Below are 22,273 nucleotides of genomic sequence, written 5' to 3' on the forward strand. Positions count from 1 at the left end.
GTTAGATTTTTTGGAAAGCACGTACACGTGCAAAAGAAGAATTAAATGAACAATTAACAGATTTTCAACAAAAGAGAACTGCTGGATTAGGTACATTATTTGGTCCAAGTGATGCTCAATTGGATGAAAGTGCATCTGATAAAACACGAGAAACAAAAATTATAGAAACATACCTCTTACCTAAAATGGAGCCTTATTTGTAAGTTTATTTATAAAGAATTTTATTTATTATTTTTAGTATTTCAATAATGTTAGTTTCATTTAATATTACTTACTTTTTAAATAATGTTTCAGAGAAGATATTGAAAAAGAACATGTAGATTTGCGACAATTTACAACAGCAGCTGGTCTGGCAACAATATTAACAAAAATTTTTCAAGTCCGACCACTATCACTTGACCGAGTACCTACTTTTGTCGCAAAAGATAAGTCAAATCTCAAAGCGCGTTTACTTACGGGAAAAACAAGAAAAATATCAATCAGAGGTCATCATTTTGTAGCTCATCAATACTTTACTATTACCTATTGTAATCATTGTCAACTTATCATTGGTGGAATTGGACCTCAAGGATACTTATGTAGTGGTAAGTAAAGTTTTATATTCATAAATTAAAAAATATAAATTTAATATATATATTATAGGCATGAAAAAAAAAATTTTTTAAATTTCTTCTTTATTCTTATTTCTTCTTATTACAGATTGTTCTCTAAGTGTTCATCGTCAATGTGTTCGTGTAGTAGAAGAAAATTGTCCAGGACCATTGGTTAGAAAAGAAAGAGGCAATGATCGTATAAGCAAATTGATGGAACGTATCAGACCTGAAAGAAAACCACCATCATCACATCATCATCATCATTCTCAAAATCACATGCTTCATGGTGAGTAATTCAGATGTAATATATTCTATATGTAATATAATTAATTAATTAAAATAGCTTAAAATATTTTTTATCATGAACTTTTAAATAATTTTTTATTATTGTTAATCTTTAAAAATTTAAATTTATAATATCGAATATAAATATTTAAATTGATTGTTAACAATTTTTAAATTTGAAGAAAAAAATATGTTTTATATTTATAAATATGTTTTATATATATATATAAATAAAGTGATGAATATTACATTTTTTCTCATTCAATATATAAAAACTTAATGAATCTCCAGGATCTGTGAACTATTTTAGAACATTTTAAATTTAGAACATTATTTTAGAAATATTTTTTTTTCTTTCCTTATATATATATATTATAAATGAAATTTATAAATATATTTTTTCTACATAATTTATTTTCTTAATATTTAATGTTATAGTTGATAAAATTAAAAGAAGTGAAGAAGATACTGGTGCATTGACAGATGGTGAAAATGGTAAGTTATTTATTTTTAAACCATTAAATCAAATAACATTAGAAATAATATTTTTAAATAAAATATTTTTATCCATTTTTTTTATTTTATATATCATATAATTAACACGTGAAAATTTTAATTATACATATTATATTAAAATTATTATTTATTATTTATGCAATTTTTATTAAATAATTTGTGTCATATATAAAATATAAGCAGTCCTATGTTTCATATTTTAATACATTATAATTTTATAATTTCAAAATCAAATTCACAGAAATAATTTGTATCTCATAGTATAAAATTTATTATTTTGTTTTTAAATATATTCTGAAGTTATTTTAAAATTTTTACTTTTTAAATAAAAATATTGATAATTTTATAATTTATTAATTTATGAAAAATAAGTAATAAAAATTTTTTTTTATATATGATAAAAATATATCCATATTATTCATATTAATCGGTTTATTTGTTCTACATAATTTATTAAGCGTCATTAATTATAATATATTTTTCAAAACAAAATTTACTAATTTTATGCATGATGTATCATAAATAATTTTAAATTGTAAATATTTATTATTATATTAAAACTTATACTTTACTATTTATATTATATTAAAATTATGCATTATCTCAAAAATTTAATCAAATAGAAATTAATTATCAAAAATAATATAATATTACAATATTAAAAAAACTTAAATTATTCATTTATTCAAATTTCATTAGTCTGAAATCAATTTTCTTTTATATACATAATATATGAGAACACATATTCAATTTCTTGTTAAATATAAGTTTTCTTGATGCATACAATATTCATATCCATTTGCAATGTTTTTTTATTATATTGTACTTTGTCATAACAACTCGCAATTACGCATGCTTGTATAACTACGTAAGTACAGTCGTATATTTTTTTTCTTCTTTTCGTTATCCATTATCTCAAAGTTTAGTGTCTTCATTTCGATCGAGACGTTCTTTGACGAACGTAAGTCACTTGTCAGCCATTGTTACAATTGTTTGTCTTGTTGGAAGCATTTAATATTTGTTTTAAATCAATAGTGAATCTTATTTTTTTTTAATAAAATAAAATAAATAAATCAAAGCAATTATAGTGGTGAAGAAAGTGTATACATCTTAGTAAAAATTAAAATTTAAAATATTGGAGAAAAGTTGCTTGTCATGGTTTTCAGTGGTTCTTTATCGACATTTCTTTTTAGTCTTTTAAACTATTAGTATGCTAATTTGATAAGACTTTGTTCGTGAAAATATATATGTTTTGAAGAATATATATCGATTCGTTACAAAAATATTGAGAATTTCATTTCAATTTGTAATGGCTACATGCATTACGAATTTCACTGCAAGTACTAATTAAATTATTTGAAATTATAAATATTAATGAAAGATATTTTTGCGTTTTTCAATACTTATTTCATTGTTTAAATCGAAAGATTAAAGGGAACAGTGTCAATGTTGAAATACATAATCGATAGTTTATGTGCTTGAAGCAGAGTGTAGGTGGTTTTTATCAAGCACTATTGTTACAATAATCGCGTTCTTCGATAAGGAAGTTTCGCAAAACGAGTGTGTTGGCTGTATGCTAATGAATTTATAAAAGAGAAGAGGAAGGAAGGAAGAATAGAGGAGAGGAAACCACGAAACAAACTTAGAATCTCACTTATATAGATATTTTACATAGATTCATATTCACAGAGTATATTATATTATATTATATATATTAATAATTTGTTACTATATTCATATTAAATATAATGTAAATTTAAATATGTATATAATATAATTTCACTATTTTCTAATGTAAAATTTCTTACTTGTGCATAAAAATCGAGTTACATTATTGACATTTATTTCTTTCATATTATAACTTTTAACTTTAATTTTTACAAATTTTATAATATACTTCAAAATTTTTTAATACTTCAGAAAGTTTTTACATATATAATATTGTTAGCGCAATCTATTTTTTCATTAAATACGCGAATTTTATAAAAATTTCCATTCATAAAACTAACAAGCATACATATTAAAACGTTTGAAAAAAGAGATTTAAAAAAAAAAAATCAGCAAGGATTCCTCGATAATTACTCTTCTCGTCAGAATTTCTACGGCCATCGAACCAATATAGAACAAACAGAAGAAATCAAGAATCAGACAAGTAACACCTCCTCGTGTTGTAAAGGGAGAGTTACCCTTTAAGAATGACTTTAAGTACATCAATATCTTGAACGTGAAGATCGTCCTTGATGTTCTTCGAGGGTTAAATCAGAGGGCCTTCGAAAATCAGAATCACACGCACACCGCATATATTTGTGAATACACGCAGTTGAACGTGGTTGTGAAACGAGCGGGGGATCATTCTGGTGGGGTTTTAACCGGAAACCAACGGCAGTCTCCGCGGAAAAGAAGCGAGCGCGGGTTCGAGGGAAATTAGTATCAGCTCGGTTGTTGCCGCGAGAAGTATAGAAACACCGTGTCGATTATCATTTTCTCGATAGTGAAGCATCGAGGTGTGCACATGGTCGAGGTGCAACAGTTGCGTGATCCCTTGGAGGGGGAACCGGATTGCAACCCTTACCCAACGACCACTAACCCCTCACCCCTGATCTCCGGGTTTGCTAGCTTCAGGCTTTCCTCGGAGAGATGCAGGAACAGATTCAATCGGAAGCTGAAGGGTGACGGTAAAGATCGCGTGAATATCTAATAATCTGCTTGGATCGAAGAAGCTCCTGTAGACGCGTTTTATTTCAAAACGGTTTAGATGATTTTTTTTTATTTTTTTTTTTTATTTTTGGAGCAATTATGTGATACTAGTGGTTAAATATACTTCACCGAATATTCGTTATCGTCGTTTTGATATCGCGTTATCGCAACGTTTATAGAGAAATACGAAGATAGTTGAAACAACCAATTATGGTTAAGAAATTTGTGTATTCTTATGTATTAATTGTTTGCGAAGACAAAAGATAAAGATAAATTAGTTTTAGAATGGAAAATTCTTCAAATTTGAATAATTTAATCCAATCATAAATGAAAATAAGCTTATGCTTTATTTTATGATTCGTAAAAATGAAGCGATAGAAAAATATTACGAAAATTTTCAGAATAAAATAATTGAAATAAATTTTATTTGATTTTTTTTTTTTTTTTTATTAAATGCGATAGAGATTCTTCGAATTTAAAGTGGATTATAAATATTTAATCGCGAGAAACGGTAGAAAAAAAAAATGTATCTATCGAATTAGGTTCAACTGTGGTACTCGAGAAAGTCAGCAAGGATAAAGTTGCGAAGAAAACGAAACTGAAGACGATCAAACAGAGAACTTGTGTGCCACACATGAGCAAAGCCGCCGTCAAAGTTTGGGAGACTTTTGCCGCTGTAAGAAAGACACGCGAATCAAACGACATCATAGAGACAGCTTTGATAGTCGGTTTAGATCGTCTCAATGTATCGACGTGTTGTGAAAACTTGAACGACAGTGCATTCTATGATGAGATTGATGTTTCGAGCAAGTCTGAAAATACCGGTACGAAGGAAATTAGTGGCATAGAAAAAGAGACAGGTTTGTTTTTAACAATTCTCTTATTTCTCCATTTGATAAATGAAATGATACAGAGTAATATTACATTTCATATTATTTAATCATATAAAAATATAGGACTTTGATTTGCATTTTGAAAGATTAAAAATAATTTCGAAATCAAGTTTTGTTAGATCTTATGTCTATTACAAGTTTGAGTAATAATATTTTTGAAAGGTTTGTTAGATTATGTGTCAATCTTTAAAATTTCTTTAAAATCAAATACATTTTAAAAGTTTCGATTGATAGGACATTGATAAACTGATTGATCGAATTTTTATTAATAATGTCAAAAGTTTCGAACTTTCTTCAGATGCTTCTCCTGTATGAAGGAAAGTTTCGATAGAATGACAGAAAAAAAATTGAATCTGTGAAGATTTGACAAGCCAATGGAAATTTTTTGCTGTCAGTGTTATATTTTGCCAGATATGTTCATAAATTTTCGTTACATCTATATAGTTATATGCCGTCTCTTCGTACAATTTATTGATGATCATTCTCTTTGCATCTTTGGCGTTCATCCGACAGATATCTCATAAACAGAATCTTGCGACTGTACAAATAGTACATGTCTAGACAAAATTAGATCAGGATCTACTGGAAATCTTACGTGTCTATATAGATGAATTGTAAGTTGTGTTCCGTCGTGTTTTTTCTTTTTAGGAATGGATCTTTTGTATTATGAAAATATATTTTAAATTTTAAATTTTCTTACTCCACTTATAAAATTTTTTGGTCCTGTATCGATACAATACAGTGATAATAAAATATATATATAAAAATAAAAATCCTGCATGATATTATTAACATTCATTATTTATTATTTTATTTCAAATATCAAATCATAATATTTTTGATTAAATGCACGAGATAAAATCCTCTCTCTCTCTCTTTTTCTTTTTCTTTTTCTTTCTATCCGCGTATTAAGATACAGATTTTTAAAGTACATAGAAAAGTATCGAAAAAGTTTTTCCAATAATTCAATCGTCGGGCTTTCTTTTCTGGCTAGGTAACTTTATTTGACGAATGATGGTTGTCGTTGCTGTAACTATATGCCAAGTATGCATTGGAATGAAAGGAAGGAAAATAAGATAGATCTCGCGCGGCACGAGCGCAGACGGCAACGACAACGACAACGAAGAAGAAAACGGGAAGGAGGGGCCCACAAAACGGTTTCCGGCCTCTGCGACACGCGCCTACATCGCCCTATCTAAAAATACTCGAGACTTTAGGCTTTTCCTTCGTTGCATCCCCTCAGCATACCTACCCCTGCTGATCTATAACTATCTGTCTGCTTACGGGGTTCAAGAGCACCAACTTTTTTACGATGGTATTTTTAGGTGTTACGAACTTTCATTGGATATTTATTCAGCCATTTAAGTTTTCCCCCAGTTAGTGAAATGCTGACATTCGTGGCCTTTGATGATATCACTGACAGTTTCGCTCTAATTTATCTGCTCTGTCGATCGAATTTTTAAATTTTGCTCGATTAACTGTGATTAATTCATGATATTAATATCGGTCCATTAAATTCGTTCCTTCTCGTTGATTTAAGAAAGATTGATAAAAAAAGAAGTATTATAATAATCGGCTGAATTTATATTGTCGAATGTTAATTTAGTAAGTGATAGCCTTTTAGCCCCTACAGCTGTTGGCAAAACAATTTACTTATTATCGAATAATCGGTTATTTTTCTTCGCACAACCGAATGGTCGCGAAATTTTCTTCGATCAATTTCAAACTGACAATCACAGATGAATGTAGAATTGTCGTGTAATATATATTATAAAAATATTAATTTTGCCAATTTAATTTATTTTTTCGTTGTTAGAGGACGCAAAAATATAATTTTTTTGATAGATTTACGACCTATTTTTGATCTAATAAATCGATTTTGATTTGTATGTTTGCTTAGCTTGAGATTAAAATGTTACTACCCTCTCTGCACATACTCTCATGATCTGCTTTTACCCTGAGCCGCATTCCTTACCTGATAAGCCTCCACATAAGACTGGATAGTTGGAGAAATGCCAGACATCGTGGCCCGTGTTAATTCGATGCCCGCTCGCATCAAATAGTTAAATCGAAATATTCGTTTCATTTCCATTATCATTGAGATAAACTAGCTCTTTCGTATTATTACGTGTAATTTTTAAATAAAATTTATATATTTGTATCAGATATATATCTTGTAATTATAATTATTTTATAATTTATGACTAAGGCGAAGAAGAATGTTCTTGTTTAATTTTCATAATTACATATAATTTTATAACTTCCAATAGGAATAGAAAAAATATCATTGTTATTTCTAGCATTAAGATTTAATAATTAATATTAGTAGCAAATTTTTTGTGTCAAATTCCAATATTTTTATATCATTAGAAGTTTCGTTTCTCTGTTTATAAAAGTTATAACTTGTTTTTGAATCCTTTTTGAAAATATTTTTTTCATTATTTTTAACGTGGAATTCTACCTTTTATTTTAAGATTGAAGTATATCGGTAACACGTCGTTCGTATATTTGTTGGAATTCGTTTACATTTTCCAAACCACTCTTTATAAATTTCATGCATTTCTAAAGAACATTCTGACCAAGGAGGGAAAGTAAGCAAAAGTATAATATCGAAAATCGATAGGTTCGCTTGTAACACACCTGTGATGGCCTTTTTGTAAAGCATTCGTGCGAATCAAAATAATTTAACTGCATTATGTCACAGATTTTATTACGGTAATTTTTTTCCCTATTTTGTTAGAATTTTTCATTTTTTCAATAAAAATGGAATAATAATAAATCCACATTGAAAGCAATTCTTTTAACGCTATATCGAAAGTTTATTGAAATCCCTAAAATGTATTTTAATATTCAATATAATGTAAAATAAATTATCGATATTCTGTTTGAAAATTATATGGAAAAAATTTTAAACAATACAAAACACAAGAAATATGATTAACTCTATACCTCAAATTATCATATCTTAATTTTCATTTGTTCCTATAAAAGTTAACCATATGTTAATATTTACTAATTAATGAAGTGTTTAGAGTAATGTATGTATTGAAACAATAACTGAATGCATTAATTTGTTTCGTGTTTTCAGGAGAACATCGCGGGGGCGTCATAGCCGGAAACGCGCGTAGTAGTAGCGAAAGAGGACGCATTTCCGCTTACAGCGGAGTCTCCGATCACGGCGATAGTATGGACAATCCTTCCTCACGGGAAGATATTTCAGAAATGTATGTTTTTCGTATTTGCATGAAATCGCTAAGAGGAATATTTTTTTTTTTTTTTTTTAATCATTTCGTCGACTTTTTTCTTTTTTTTAATCGTAGTAAAAAATATACGCATCTTGTAAGAGTTTTTTTTAGATCAAATTCTTATTTTCTTTTTTATCCTATGTTTTATCACAGCAATTTTTTTTATCTTGATGATTATTTCGTGTGATTTTTTTATTTATTTCTACAGTAAGATTGGTTTAATTTAATACACATTTATCATCGATTAAAAAAAATTGTTTTACTATGAACGTCATATCTTTTTCCCAAAATATGATTTGATATTTATGCGTTGTTTTCATTTCATTTATCGCAGTTGCTTAGCTGATTTCTGTTATAGATATTAATTTACGCTTCATTAATTACGATTACTTAGGGTGCAGCAAAATATTTCCAGTAAGCCAAAGACGTCAAACATAAACAGGTCTGAAAGTTACAAGGAGCGGATACATCACAAGGTAAGAATTCTAAAAATTTCTATTCCAAAATTTCTCTAGCGTAACGTGTAAACTGATGATTCAACGAACGAATTAAAATTTCGAGACACGCGAGATATCGGTCGAGTTTCGCGAAATTTATTTTTAAATAAATTTCAATGAAACGAGGTTTCATGTCGGATAACTTAATTTAGCATTCACTATAGTATGCATCTTTTAGTATCACTGTAACTGTTTTCATTGCAGCGACAGCTACGAGAGAAGAGAAAGACCAGCGACCCAAATCTTTCTAAAACGAAGTGAGTAGATATTTTATTTGATATATGCATGATAATTGATAAGTATATATAGTTATATAAACTGTCTAAGTTTCCTAAGTATCCTATGAAGATATAAAAATATTTTTATCCAAAAAAATTGAAGTAGCTTATGATTTTCAAAAGTGAGGGAATTTTTATTTTTCTTTATTTATTTTAATTTATTAATTAATTAATCAATCAATAGCTAATAAAATATTATTCTAAGTTTTAATTTTTCATTATTGATAAAGCGTAGATATGACTTATTTTAAAAAATTCAATAAAAAAATTTTCTTAACGAAATACATTCACACTCTTATGTCGATGCAAAATAATAAACTATTTTTCAAACTGTTTTCAACTGCTCTGTCAAACTGTCACTGCTTCTATATTACGCAATTGTATAATTGCCAAAATAGAAACGTTACGAAGATCGGCACTATTTTCAAACGAATTTGGATTTCACATTGATGCCTACATATCGCGATGAATAATTGCCGAAAAATATGGATTCAATGTACAAGATTTCATTTCGCAAAAATTTTTTATAAATTCATAAAGTGATAGTTTTAATTAATGCATTATAATGAATTCTTTTCCCTTGAATTCTATTGTAGATTTATTAAGTGTAATTTTTAAATCTGTTATTTAAAAATATTAAGAAATATTTTTCAATATTTTTGAAATAACAATATTAAGATATTAATAATATAATTTACAATTTTAAATAATAGAATGAAATTCAATAATATTATTATAATTGAATTGTTAAAGATTTATTTTAAGTATTTTTAAAACTAACTCGAGATTTTTAATCTTTATGTCAAAATTTATGAATGATCATAAAAGAAAAGTTGTTTACCTGTAAATTTTGATACATTTTTTAATACATTTCACTTTAATGTAATATTAAAATCCACTTATTAAAATACTATATAACACTATCATACAATCCACATCTCGTACAATAAAAAATAAAGCCACGAGTACCTCCTTTTATATTATTTTAATCTAACAATTTCTAATCATTTTCAAGACTGCTCTTCTAAACAAAAAATCCCAACACGCTCAAATCCCTCGAAAAATCTAATAAAATCCGATTTTATTGGTAAATCCATCTTCTTCTTCTCCGATTCGCTCACTATGTGTATCAGACCAACTTGCAATTGTTGTAACCGATCCGGCTGCAGTTCAAGAGATCAGCTGGAACGTCTATTCCCGGCGTTTCACTCGGCCCTGGAATTTTTCCGACACACCGTGTATAGATTTTTGGCAGGGTCCTACGCTTCTTAACCGGTGACTTTTCGCTTCTTGACGCTCTAAATCCCCGTACACGTGCAAACGGCGCAGACTCGACTCGTTCCTCTTCCTCTGGCAAAGGTGTGTATGCCAGCCAGAAGGCCTTCAGTCTGACGTTAAACGTTCAATTCCGCGGATGGATATTGCGTCGCTTCGACAGTGCGAAACACCCACGCGTTCACCCGAAACACATCGAACACCGATCCGACCGTCTCGTTTCGCGATTTCCTCCTGTTGACGCCGGTACGACTTCCGGTTGGATCGAACACTCGTGCTTCCCGCGAAGAACCGGCATCTGAAACGTGTCAGCGTGTCGATCTCTCGATCCTCGTGTCTATCGATCGAGGATTCGCCTCTTTTATGCGGGACGAATTTTCAATTTTCCATTATCCTTAAACTCGTGTCGAAGAAGTGGTTACGATTTCGTTAATATCATTGTTACAATTGTTGTTGGCGCTTAATGGGAATTATGACCGCTTTAATTGGAACTTTAGTCGGCAGTAATTAAACAGTAACAACCACTGACATTGGAATATTGGAGGGAACGAGAAAAGGTTTTTCATTAATTGGAGAATAAACATGATGATTGTGAAACGTTGACAATATTTAAATGCGCAGAGGAATTTATATAATTTTGTAATTGTTGTGGGTTTCGCTGTGAGTCTTTTGTTAAACTTGATCGTTTAGGATATCGAATTTGTTATTGATTCAAGAATAAATAGTGAAAAAGTTAATTGGCAAGTTGAAAGATAAAAAAGTTTTATAGAAAAGTTTTATAGAAAATTTTAAAATTTTCATTAAAATCTAATTTCAACAAGAAGATAATGATTAAATGTAGAGAATTAAAGTTCATTTTCCGGTGATTTCAATGCCTTTTGTTCGGACAATGAATATTGAAATCTTTTAAACGATTAGTTCTAAATTTATCGTTATGTGATAAGTTTATCGTATGTTTATTGTGTTATAAAGAAGTGAAAATTGAATTTATGTTTAACTTTTAGATGATTAAATTTAAAAAATGAAACATGCATGGTCGTAATTGTAGAGAGCATTAATTCGATGGACTAAAAATATGTAAATTAACAAAATTAAAGGAAGCTGAAATTATTCATATTCTGCGCATCTGGATGCCACTAGTTTTAACTGTGCATAATATTATATCACTTGCTCGATACATTGTATTTTAAATTTTTCAATGGTAATTTCAACAATATTGAAATATTTACAAAAAATTAAATTTTTAAAATATCTATAAATAAAGTATAATATTATAAGAGAAATAATCAGTTTAAAAATTGGAAAAATTTTATTATAATAAAATTTCAATATTAAAATACAGGAATAAATTATACCAACTTTTCACAATCATTTATAAATAAAATAGAATTTATTTTATATTATCACATTAAATGTATATTAATAATTCATCGAATTCGTTCATTTTATCATATTGTCATTATAGTCTCAAATTTTTAAAACTTATTATTTTTCTAACGATAGTATCATTGGAATTATTATCTTATAATTAGCTGAACTTTTCTTCTTTCCATGTTATAGTTCATTTATTCAGAATACAAATCTATTTATCCTATTTTTTGCAAAAAAGCAATCTAAACGAGTTAAACTGTTTGTCGCGGGTTATTCGACAATCTATCAACTATCTGTGAATAAGAATAGGTGCACACGAAAGATATAGTCATTGTAATTTCATCATTAGTGACGCTACATCAATGAACATGATAATGCCTTTAAAATGCATTTTAATTTGTTCATAAATAAAAATAAATATATATTAAACAATGGAAGGATTTTATATATCTATATTACATTTAATACATTTAAATATATATAAATTATTTTTATCATTAATTATTATTATAGCTATTTAATATTTAATGTATTATTTATATAAAAAATATAAAATGATTGAAAATGTTTGTAATCATCTTCATAACTTAGACCAATTGTAATTAAATCTAATTTTTGTTTTTTTTTTAGAATTTTTGAATTCATATAGTTTGGGTGATGATGAAACATTATAAACATGTTTTTTTGATTGATAAAAACATTTCATTTTGATATCTATGATATGTTATTAATGACAGGATTTACGGATGGATTATCAGAGTGGTTAATGATAATCGACAAAAGTAAATCTTTCATGAAAGATTTTTTCTTAAAGATATTCCATGTAAATACAGATCAAAATATTTGGAATTTACTATTTTTAAACATCTTAGTCAAACTTTTTTAAATTAGATTTAAAATTTATTTATTCAAAATTATTTTTCCATCAACAAAAAATGTATTAAAGAAAATAACAGAAGAATTGTGTTTATTGTTTCATCGGTATTCAGCTTTCATCGAATTTTTTCGGTGAAAAAATGTTCAATATTTAAATTATGCATGCCAATAATACTTTCGTTGATTTATAATTCTTCAATTTGGTAATTGGCAAAGAATAAAAATTTAATTGTTAGTTTCGTCCCAATTATTAATATTATTTTTAATATTATTTTTAAATAGAATAACACATAAACAAATACAAATGCAGAATATTTTTCAAATATAGAATGATTGAAATAAAATTTTATTGGAATGCGATATTTATTATGCAGAAATATGAATGTATATAAATAATATAAACAAAAATATAAATAGAATCTCTCACATTGATTCAAAATTGCAATCTCTCGTGAATGGTAATCTTCTAATACCAATAAAGTCTGTAACAATTTTCAGCAAAAAGATGGAAGAATGACTAATGCTTTAAATTCGAATCCAATGAATCAGAGATTGATCTCGTAACGAATTATACTTACAAATTTCGTTAATCTCTTTGAATGTTGATATATTTTCAATTTTTCTTTTCTTTGTTCCTTTTTTTTATTGCATTTCTTTTTTTAAATTATACGGGATTATTGACCTCATTGAGAAACTGCAAAGTTCATTTTTACTCGATGAAGCATGAAACTGCATTGTGACTCTTTAAACCCGGGGTTCGATAAATAAATAACCCGTGGTGGTAACTTCGTCATTGTCGTGCGTTTATTTCTGGAGAAACGTGAACGATAGTAATTTCGTGATATCATTAATAATCAAGCTGCGGCATGTAAATTCGTTCTTCTTGATAAAAATACACGTGTAGCAAGATTCGCGGCTAATGTATTGGTGATTTAATGATCTCGAGCGTGAGAGACGTAAAACACCATGTAAGCACGCGTTGGGAATAAGAATGTTATAAATCTTCTCTCGAGAGAAAGAAGATGAAAATCTCTTTATTTCTCTTCTCATAATTTTTAAAGGAGGACTTTAACTTTTATTTTTCCCAATGTTTTTAGATCACCGGTCAGTGTCCTTTTTTCTTAAACGATAAAATGTTGAAATTTTGAATTTTCGCGAGTATAAAAATTATGGCGAGTATTCTGTGAATTTATAGTAATAAAATTGTACTCAAAGTCATTAGATTAAATGTTTGCAAAGATTTATTTATTATTAATGAATAATTTTTTTTTATTAATATGCAATAGTTTCAAATGATGTGATCAATTTTTCCTTTTTCTTAAATTTTTTAATCAAATTAAATATGAAGAAATCCAGTTCAATGGAAAATTTAAAGAATTTTGATCAATTCTACTGTTGAAATAATATTTGAAGATGATTCGACAGTATTGTTTAAATGCTAAATAATAAAAACAAACGATCCTTTTATGATTGTTCGATAGAATATGTAGATGAATGCATTCAATCTTAATTTCATCGTACATAATATTATATTATAGTTAATTATTCTTTTACGGTTTTTTTTACCGCAAACAACGGTGCGATTCCTTTTGTTTTTTATCATACCTTTCTTTGTTCTTCGTTGACTTTTTTTTATTAAAACATTTAATTATGTTCATCAAACATTGGGAAAAATTATGCGCTTATAGTTATTATTCTTATATTAAATAGAATTTTAAATCGAATATATCGTAAATTTTTTTTTATTATAATTATTTAACCAAATAATGCTAAAATTTGATTTTTATTAGTTATAAAAAAATGACAATTTTATTGCATTATATAAAATTATATAAATTTTATATTTCTTCTCAAAATTTTATCTCTTCTTTCTTTTAAAAAAGAAAATTTTCATTCATTCATTTAATGATGCACAATGAATCGATTTGAGGGCAATTAATTCATTAAAAATTATCTTAACAGGAAGGCTATTCGTACAATAATTCGTATAATAAAGGTTTAGATTTCTGAGAATAAATGTGCGATCTACATTCATTGCAATTAAAATCAATCGACAGATTAGATTAGAAAATAAAACGATTAGAAAATATATGTGGCATTGACAAATTTTCTTATCTCCTTGCCCAAAATAATTTTGAATTTAAAAATTTTACATATTATACATTTTACTTTGCATTATTATCTTTCAAAGAATTTAGAATATTTTTTGTATAAAATATGCTAATTTTAATCATTTATCTTATTATAATAAATATTAATTTATCTTTTATAATAATAAATTTCTTAAACAATTATAAATCTCATAGTTTTTATTTTGATTAAGAAAAAAAATAGAAATGAAGGAAATTATATATTTTGTATATATGGAAACTTGTTATTTCTAAAGGGTTAAAGATAAATGCAACGTAATAGAGAATTTATTCTCTTTACGCCACGTGTACATTTTTAGTGTAATCGTTAATACCTCACTGCTATTAGTACGATTCGCATGAATTAGCCGGCTAATGCATCTGGTTTTAAAAAGATCGATGCATGTAAATGGGGAGGAAAAAGAAACCGATCCGTTTTGTATCGATCCGGTTTGTAGTACGTGTACACGGGTGTAAACGGGGACCAAAGCGATATCAGGCTACAGATAGATGTCTTGCCCTTTATTTTTGAAGCAATCGATACTTTCGAATCAATACACCGGCCATAGGCTCAGCTTCTTTTGCAGCCTCCTTGTCGTTGGCCAATTCTACACACGCTTCAATTTTTCGTGTATTTTATAAAAATTTGCTTAATAATTCTTGATACATATTTACAAATTTTATTTAATATTAAAGAATATCGTCAAATCATTTTAGAATAAAATTCGCTGTGACGAAATTTCATCTATAATAGAATGTTAATATAATATTATAATCAATATGAAAAACTTGTTTAAAAAATCTAAATCTAATTCGTAAAAATTTGTCGTGTTGATGGAGAAGTTCAGTTTCGTGGATCTGTTTGTAGAAAATTTCATTGAGCAAACGTTTGTTAAAGAAGGTGTCAGCGAACGAGACAAAGAAGTACGTCGATTTTTTTACTCTTCAAAGGAAGAATACAGGTATCATTGATGGTTACGTACAACTGTATGCACAAGGCAGTGTATCAGCCGCAAGTCGATGTCTCTTCTATATCTAGAGGGTTGATTAAAGTGATGAAGGAGCGGCTTCGATAAGGTTTAGCTTGATCGACATCGATTAAGTTCTCGTTTATAGTTAGAACCTTGCTGGGCGCATTATTTTAAATAAATAAAAGAAAAATCTGGAAAATCCGATGAAAATTGTTATTGAATTATTGATAATCAAAAGAGATTTGAATCATTTTAAAATCTAATATCAATTTTCTAGTCTCAAAATTTACTAACGAATCATTAACAATGATTGAATTTTTAAAATATATTTTTAATTAAAATTTTTTTTTTTATTTAAAATTCAAGAGGGAAAATAAATAAATTTCATAAATGGATTGCTAGAAAAATGTTAAAATTATTAAAATACTTCTACTTGCTTAAAGGTTACTCGTTCTTCTCACAGAAATAATCGACTAACAGTACGTTGGCATTTTAGCTAGATTGTCACAGTTATTATTTCGCTTGCACCCTTTCCATCAAGATTCAGAATGATTATAAAAAGGCGCCAGAATAGAATTACTAATACTATCTTTTTAAAAGTATATTAATACGTATTAACACATTGCTCCAGAATTTCAATAAAATTACGTGTGAATATGTTAAGGACTTCTTTAAATTTAAGATTTAAATCGCACACATCTCGTTAAATGAAAAAGAAAAAGATAAAAATCAGTGGAATTATTCGTCTCTATAATACAATATTCGTTGGTTGAGGAAATCCTCGCAAAGGCAATACGTAACGTTACGTTTGCAGCTGAGACGGCACATGCCTGCCAGCTTTACTACGTCGAGGAAGCCCTTTAGGGCTAAGGAGATATAAAAGATGAGACAACGCGGTTCTCGACGTGTCCGTCCTCGACCTAATTCTCGCGGCAACGAAAACTTAACTAGTCCGATATCCACCACGGAACCGTCTTCCTTCTTTGATCAGTCGAACGACATTTCATCGGGGTGCTCGAACGTGGAGGAACGTCTTTCGGAACTACCCATCGCTTCCGACACCCCCACTCACGAGAGACGCGGTGTTAATGAACGTCGTACAAGGTCTGAGAGGTACAATTCTTCAGTTATGATATTTTTAGATAGAAACTTAATTTTTAAATTCGTAAAATTCAAATCCAAAATCTTCTTGTAATAGTCTCGAAACTAAAATAAATTTAAGTTTAATAAATTCATTTGGATTTATCAACTTAAATAAAAATAAATTTATGTCATCGTAAGTTATTTATATTAAATTAATCTTTATTAATCTTTATTGGGTTTTGAAAATTTCGAATGGTAAAAATGGCAAAAAGTTTTCGAGAAGTTCGAGAACTTTAAACTTTTTGAATTTCGAAGAATATTGAGAATTATTTCAAATAAATGATTGAAAAATGTGAACTTTATTCATTATGTGGTTTGAGGCTGTACAATACATTACTTCACTAGCTACAATGATTCAATATCGATAAGAGTGTGATGTATTTCCTGTTTTAATTATGTTACACGTATGTTATAAGTCATTCTATTAATAATACAATTTTTTCGATGCATATATTAAATACAAATAAACAAATAGTAATTAGTAATATTTCCCTTTACTTTAAATTATTTATTATTTTTTTACAAATTATAAATTTTATATTTTTCTTTTAAAATAGCTATCAAAACATTCTATTGTAAATTTAATTCTTGTTATTCAGATAATTTTTACAAATTTAATATTAACTTTTTCCTTCTAAAATCATGTTAAGCAAAACTTATGAAATATCCCAATAAAACAAAAAGTGTAAAATCTAGAAAATAGATACCCTTTGTCATCTTTAACATAGTCTAATTTCCAAAGGAATCTTAAGAAGTATTATTGGTATCAACAAATTTATGTATAGGTATTGAAAATGGCTGCAGTAGCCGGTATTATTTAAATGTACAATCCTTCATTCGCTAACGATTGACTATAGGGCTGGTTTCAGTGATTCTGAACCGGCCGGGACATTTCCCGGAAATTCAGCGGGCAGTTCGTCGAACAGCAGCTTATCGACGAGAAGTTTGGACAGTCCGAGTACCAGCCTGGAGCAGGTACATCCAGCTACCTCCGCGGCCAATACATCGACCTCGTGGGACAGCGATGTTGATGTTGAACCGGATCCTCCTGATTGGAGTCAAGGCGTTGCCGAGGATGTCCTCGCTCGGCTCAGCAATGCAGAGAAAAAACGACAAGAAGTTATTAATGGTTAGTAGTTCTCTTTTGTCCTTATTTCATAATTAATTAAAAATATTTTATTCGCTATTTTTTTTAAATTTTTTCTTAAATTCTTTTTTAAAAAAATTTTTTTTTAATGAAACAAAAAACAGAATATTTATTTTAATATTAAATATATCTATAATCCTCGAAAATAATCTTAATTTTTCAGAACTCTTTCACACGGAGCGATCTCACGTGCGGGCGTTGAGAGTGCTATCACACGTCTTCCACAAGCCGCTCCTCGAATCACAAGTACTTCCGTTAGACCAAATACAATTATTATTTTCCAATCTAGATGAGATGGTAACAATTCATTCGCGCTTCAATCAAGCGATGAAGCGCAAGAAGAAGGAGAATCCATGCGTGGGCGATGTCGGAGATCTTCTTTTAGACATGTTCGATGGCGAGAATGGAGAAACCTTTGAGAGAGCTGCATCTATTTATTGTGCGAAACAGCAAGTGGCTCTGGATGCTCTGCGAGATCGTCGTCGGAAGGATCCGAAATTGAATTCTTTCTTAAATGAAATTGAGGCTAATCCTCTTTGTCGAAGGTTACAGCTCAAAGATCATATATTGACGGGGATGCTCCGATTGACAAAATATCCTTTGCTCTTTGAAAATTTGGCAAAATACACGCCTGAAAGTAACGAAAAGGAAAGAGCTGCTGTTTTGCGAAGTCTCGATCGAAGTAAGGAAATTCTTAGTTGTGTTAATCAAGCGGTACGCGAGGCAGAAGATTATCAGAGATTGGCAGAGATCCAACGTACCATCGACAGATCTGCATTTGATAAATTTGATCATCCAACTGTTCAGGAATTCAAGAATCTAGACATCACGAAACGTAAATTGATCTATGAAGGTCCGTTACAATGGCGTAGAACCGAACAGAATAGAGCAAAACCGGTCGATCTACACGTGGTATTGCTCGACGATACGATACTCTTGTTACATCGACAAGATGAAAAGTACCTGTTGAAATTTATCAATCCAAATCAAGCGAACTCTGTATTGAGTCCTATTGTAAAAGTATCTACTGTTCTTGTCAGGCATAATGCCGTAGATAAAAATTCTCTCTATCTGGTTAATACATCGCAAAACGGAGCGCAAATCTATGATTTAGTAGCAGCCTCGCCTGCAGAACGAAAACAATGGTTTAAACACATCTCTGAAGCAGCTGAAGCATATAAGGCTCGTGATAAACAAGGTAGAAGACCTACTCCACCTACTACACTGCCAGAAGAACCTGGACCTACGATCGAAGATTCTTCTTCGACAGAACATGACAATATTCCTAATAAAACGGATCAGGAGCAAGAACAAGAATCAGAAACAAAGGAATCTACGCAAGATACTAGCATGGAACAAGAAGGAGAAACACCTAATATTTCTGGACCTGAGATCTCAAGGATTGAACAAATGAAACAGCAACAACCACAACACTCATCCGAACCTTCAAACACAGGTAATACATACTTTGTTTGTTGTAAATGAAAAATTAAAAATATAAAATAATTTTATATTAAACGAATGAAAGTAAAATTATGATAAATTTCTATAAAATTTCAAGAAGTATATTTTTATTTTAACGAAAAATAGTTTTGTTATTATATCATGGAACATTTTTTAGATAAATAATTTTTTCATATATTTCCCAAATTAAAAAATAATCGTATAATTTTATAAATATTTTATAAATTTAAATATAAATTTCTACATTCTAAAATGTACTACATTTTTTTAATTAGGTACAGGAGAACCATTACGATTGGTTACTTGTACACAAGCATCATTAATTGATCCGCTTGAAGTTCATGTAGAAGTACCACCTGTACATGTTGCAGAACCAGTGCTTACACCAATAGGTATATTATTTATTTATTATGTAATGTAATATATGTATTTTTTTAAATAAATTATAAATAAATAGTTTATAAACGATTGATTATTTTATTTTGCAGAATGTCTTAGAAGAAAGGATGAGATTATTAAGCAAGCACTGATTGAGAAACAATTATTAGTAGCAGATATATTAAATATTCCAAAAGAAGATTTCGAACATGTGGCTGACATGGCATCTGAACCATCAAGTATAGAAAAAGAACCTGCTGAACTTATACTTGCTGCTATTAGTCAAGGTATTTCTATTAATAGATGATATTTATTTTATTATTACAAAATTTTTAAATGTACAAATATAATTTTTAAAATGTTTAGAAAAAAATATTTATATTTTTATAAAAATTTGATATTTTATTTTATTATTATAGCGAATCAATTGGTTGGAATGTTAAATTCTGCATTAAATGTAAGTGAAACGGAAACTATTCTTGCATCACGTGGAGCATCGATATTAGCAACACCGCCAAGTTGTGAGGCAACTGGTTGTCCATCACCACGAATGCATCTTCATCCACAACAACCAGCAATATCAATTGCAAGTTTACAACCAATTTGTCATTCTTTAACTTCTCAATTGTCACAATTATTGGTAAGACTCTATTTTTTTCATAAAATAATTTTTATAATTATATTCAAAGAAATAATTTTTAAATAAATAATTAATTTTAATAAAAATTGTTTTAAATATTTTATAAATTTTAGGAAATTATAAAAGAGAGAGAAGAAGAACGAGAGACATTAAGAAAAGAATTACGCAGAAGTAGAGAACGTCTTCATGCCCTTGATGCAGATATACAACGTCGTGAATTTTCAGAAACATGCACCGCATCAAGTCAAACACAAACAGAACCCAGTTAGTTTTTCAATTTTTTTAGAATGTAGGTTGATGTACATTTATTGATGTACATAATTAGTACATCTTTACATAAATATGATAATTAATTTTGTTTTTATGATTTTCAGGTGAAGTTTTAAATAAGGATAGCAGTATTGACGATCCCACTCGTGATGTAAGAGTTTTTAATTTACTACGAAATTAACTTGATTAATTTTTTAAGATACAAATATAATAAAATACTTTAATTAATTTTCTTACAAATACAATATATTTTGTTATATTCATATATATATTATATATATATATTCATATATTCATAAATTATAACATATTAACTTTTATTTTCTTATATTTTTCTTATATTATTTTCCTATTATAAATTTAATATTATTTTACAGGAATTTGTAGATGCACGTGGTGAATCTGAGGCAAACGAAGAATTGGAATATACAGAACACGAAACAGAAACAGAAGTAATGGGAGATAGTGTCGGTTGAAAGATGCAAGATATGTAATGCAATGCATTAAATATTGTCAACTAAATGCATTTCACGAGCAAGATCGTTTCCGAATGCTCATACTGGAAGAAATCAAAATTATGTAAAAAATGACAAATGGCGAGTAGCTGTTTATGGAATACAATAATATTAGATACATATTTACAGAGTCATGGGTCGATGATTAATCATACCTTTGCCAAAGATTTTATGTAACTGGATTTACATGATGTAACAGCGAATACGCGTATACATCATATTATATCAATGACTGGAAATTACATAAATTTTTTTATTGCCAATAATATAACGATACAGTTTCTGAAATAATATGGTGAAGGAAATTTTTTTGAAAGAAGTAAAGAGAATTCCAAATAGATTACTAAATTTATTTTTATTTAATATTTCTCTTTTTTTCTCTACATAAATAAATATACGGATACATAAATATACAAATTAATAAATTAAATGAAAGCTTTATATGCATATAGAACAATTTTTTTACTGTAGATTATTTTGAAATCTACACTGTAGTACTCTTATAATAGGTATTACTGTATAAAAATTGTTATATCATGTCTGGAATGACATCGATTTCTATAATATTGTTTTATATATATCAATTTGTATATCGAAAATTTTTCCTTAAGATATTTTTTAAAAAATTAAAGTCGATTTTATCGAAATTACTTTGAAATACTTATTATGCATTTTATACAAAAACATTTACGTAAATATGTTATACGCGTTTAGAACAATTTAGTCATCTCAAGAAACATAACTTTTGTGATCTGCTATGATATATTTGAAACCAACTGTGTCATTATAATAATTCAATAGTCATGAAACATAATTTGCATTTATATATATATAAAGATATTTAATCAGAAGATGCGTCGATATTTCAATATATGTAAAGAAATGCGAAGCATATATTAATGCAGAATAATGATTTTTGATGCATTATTATTAAATAATACGCTTTTAGATATACTTTCCTTATATTTCATGACCATATGTTCAGGATATTCAATCCAAAAATGCAAATGCCGACTATATGAATTAAAGAAGAAACTTTTTACATAATATATATTTTCTCTCTCTCTCTCTCTCTCTCTCTCTCTCTCTC

The 22,273-nt window shown here is 28.3% G+C and overlaps 1 protein-coding gene across 5 annotated transcripts in view; it reads left to right on the forward strand.

The window, feature by feature from the left end:
* Nucleotides 1–22,232, forward strand: part of LOC102672312 (rho guanine nucleotide exchange factor 11) — a 32,398-nt gene extending 10,166 nt beyond the window's left edge. For 3 of the 5 annotated variants that reach the window (XM_006622137.2, XM_006622140.2, XM_006622139.2), the window contains 15 exons: nucleotides 6–199; nucleotides 295–584; nucleotides 700–879; nucleotides 1,317–1,373; nucleotides 8,073–8,208; nucleotides 8,624–8,705; nucleotides 8,931–8,983; nucleotides 17,627–17,898; nucleotides 18,080–19,372; nucleotides 19,656–19,772; nucleotides 19,869–20,045; nucleotides 20,178–20,398; nucleotides 20,512–20,662; nucleotides 20,773–20,819; nucleotides 21,046–22,232. In XM_006622137.2, coding sequence (XP_006622200.1) covers nucleotides 6–199; nucleotides 295–584; nucleotides 700–879; nucleotides 1,317–1,373; nucleotides 8,073–8,208; nucleotides 8,624–8,705; nucleotides 8,931–8,983; nucleotides 17,627–17,898; nucleotides 18,080–19,372; nucleotides 19,656–19,772; nucleotides 19,869–20,045; nucleotides 20,178–20,398; nucleotides 20,512–20,662; nucleotides 20,773–20,819; nucleotides 21,046–21,144 — 3,369 coding nt within the window. In that variant the 3' untranslated portion in view covers nucleotides 21,145–22,232. Of the gene's footprint in view, nucleotides 1–5; nucleotides 200–294; nucleotides 585–699; nucleotides 880–1,316; nucleotides 1,374–8,072; nucleotides 8,209–8,623; nucleotides 8,706–8,930; nucleotides 8,984–17,626; nucleotides 17,899–18,079; nucleotides 19,373–19,655; nucleotides 19,773–19,868; nucleotides 20,046–20,177; nucleotides 20,399–20,511; nucleotides 20,688–20,772; nucleotides 20,820–21,045 lie in introns of all 5 variants that reach the window. The other 2 variants (XR_422635.2, XM_006622138.2) reach the window with 2 other exon arrangements.
* Nucleotides 22,233–22,273: the final 41 nt, after the last annotated feature.

Source organism: Apis dorsata, unplaced genomic scaffold (genome assembly GCF_000469605.1).
Source record: "Apis dorsata unplaced genomic scaffold, Apis dorsata 1.3 scaffold_667, whole genome shotgun sequence".
Taxonomy (NCBI): Eukaryota; Metazoa; Arthropoda; class Insecta; order Hymenoptera; family Apidae; genus Apis; species Apis dorsata.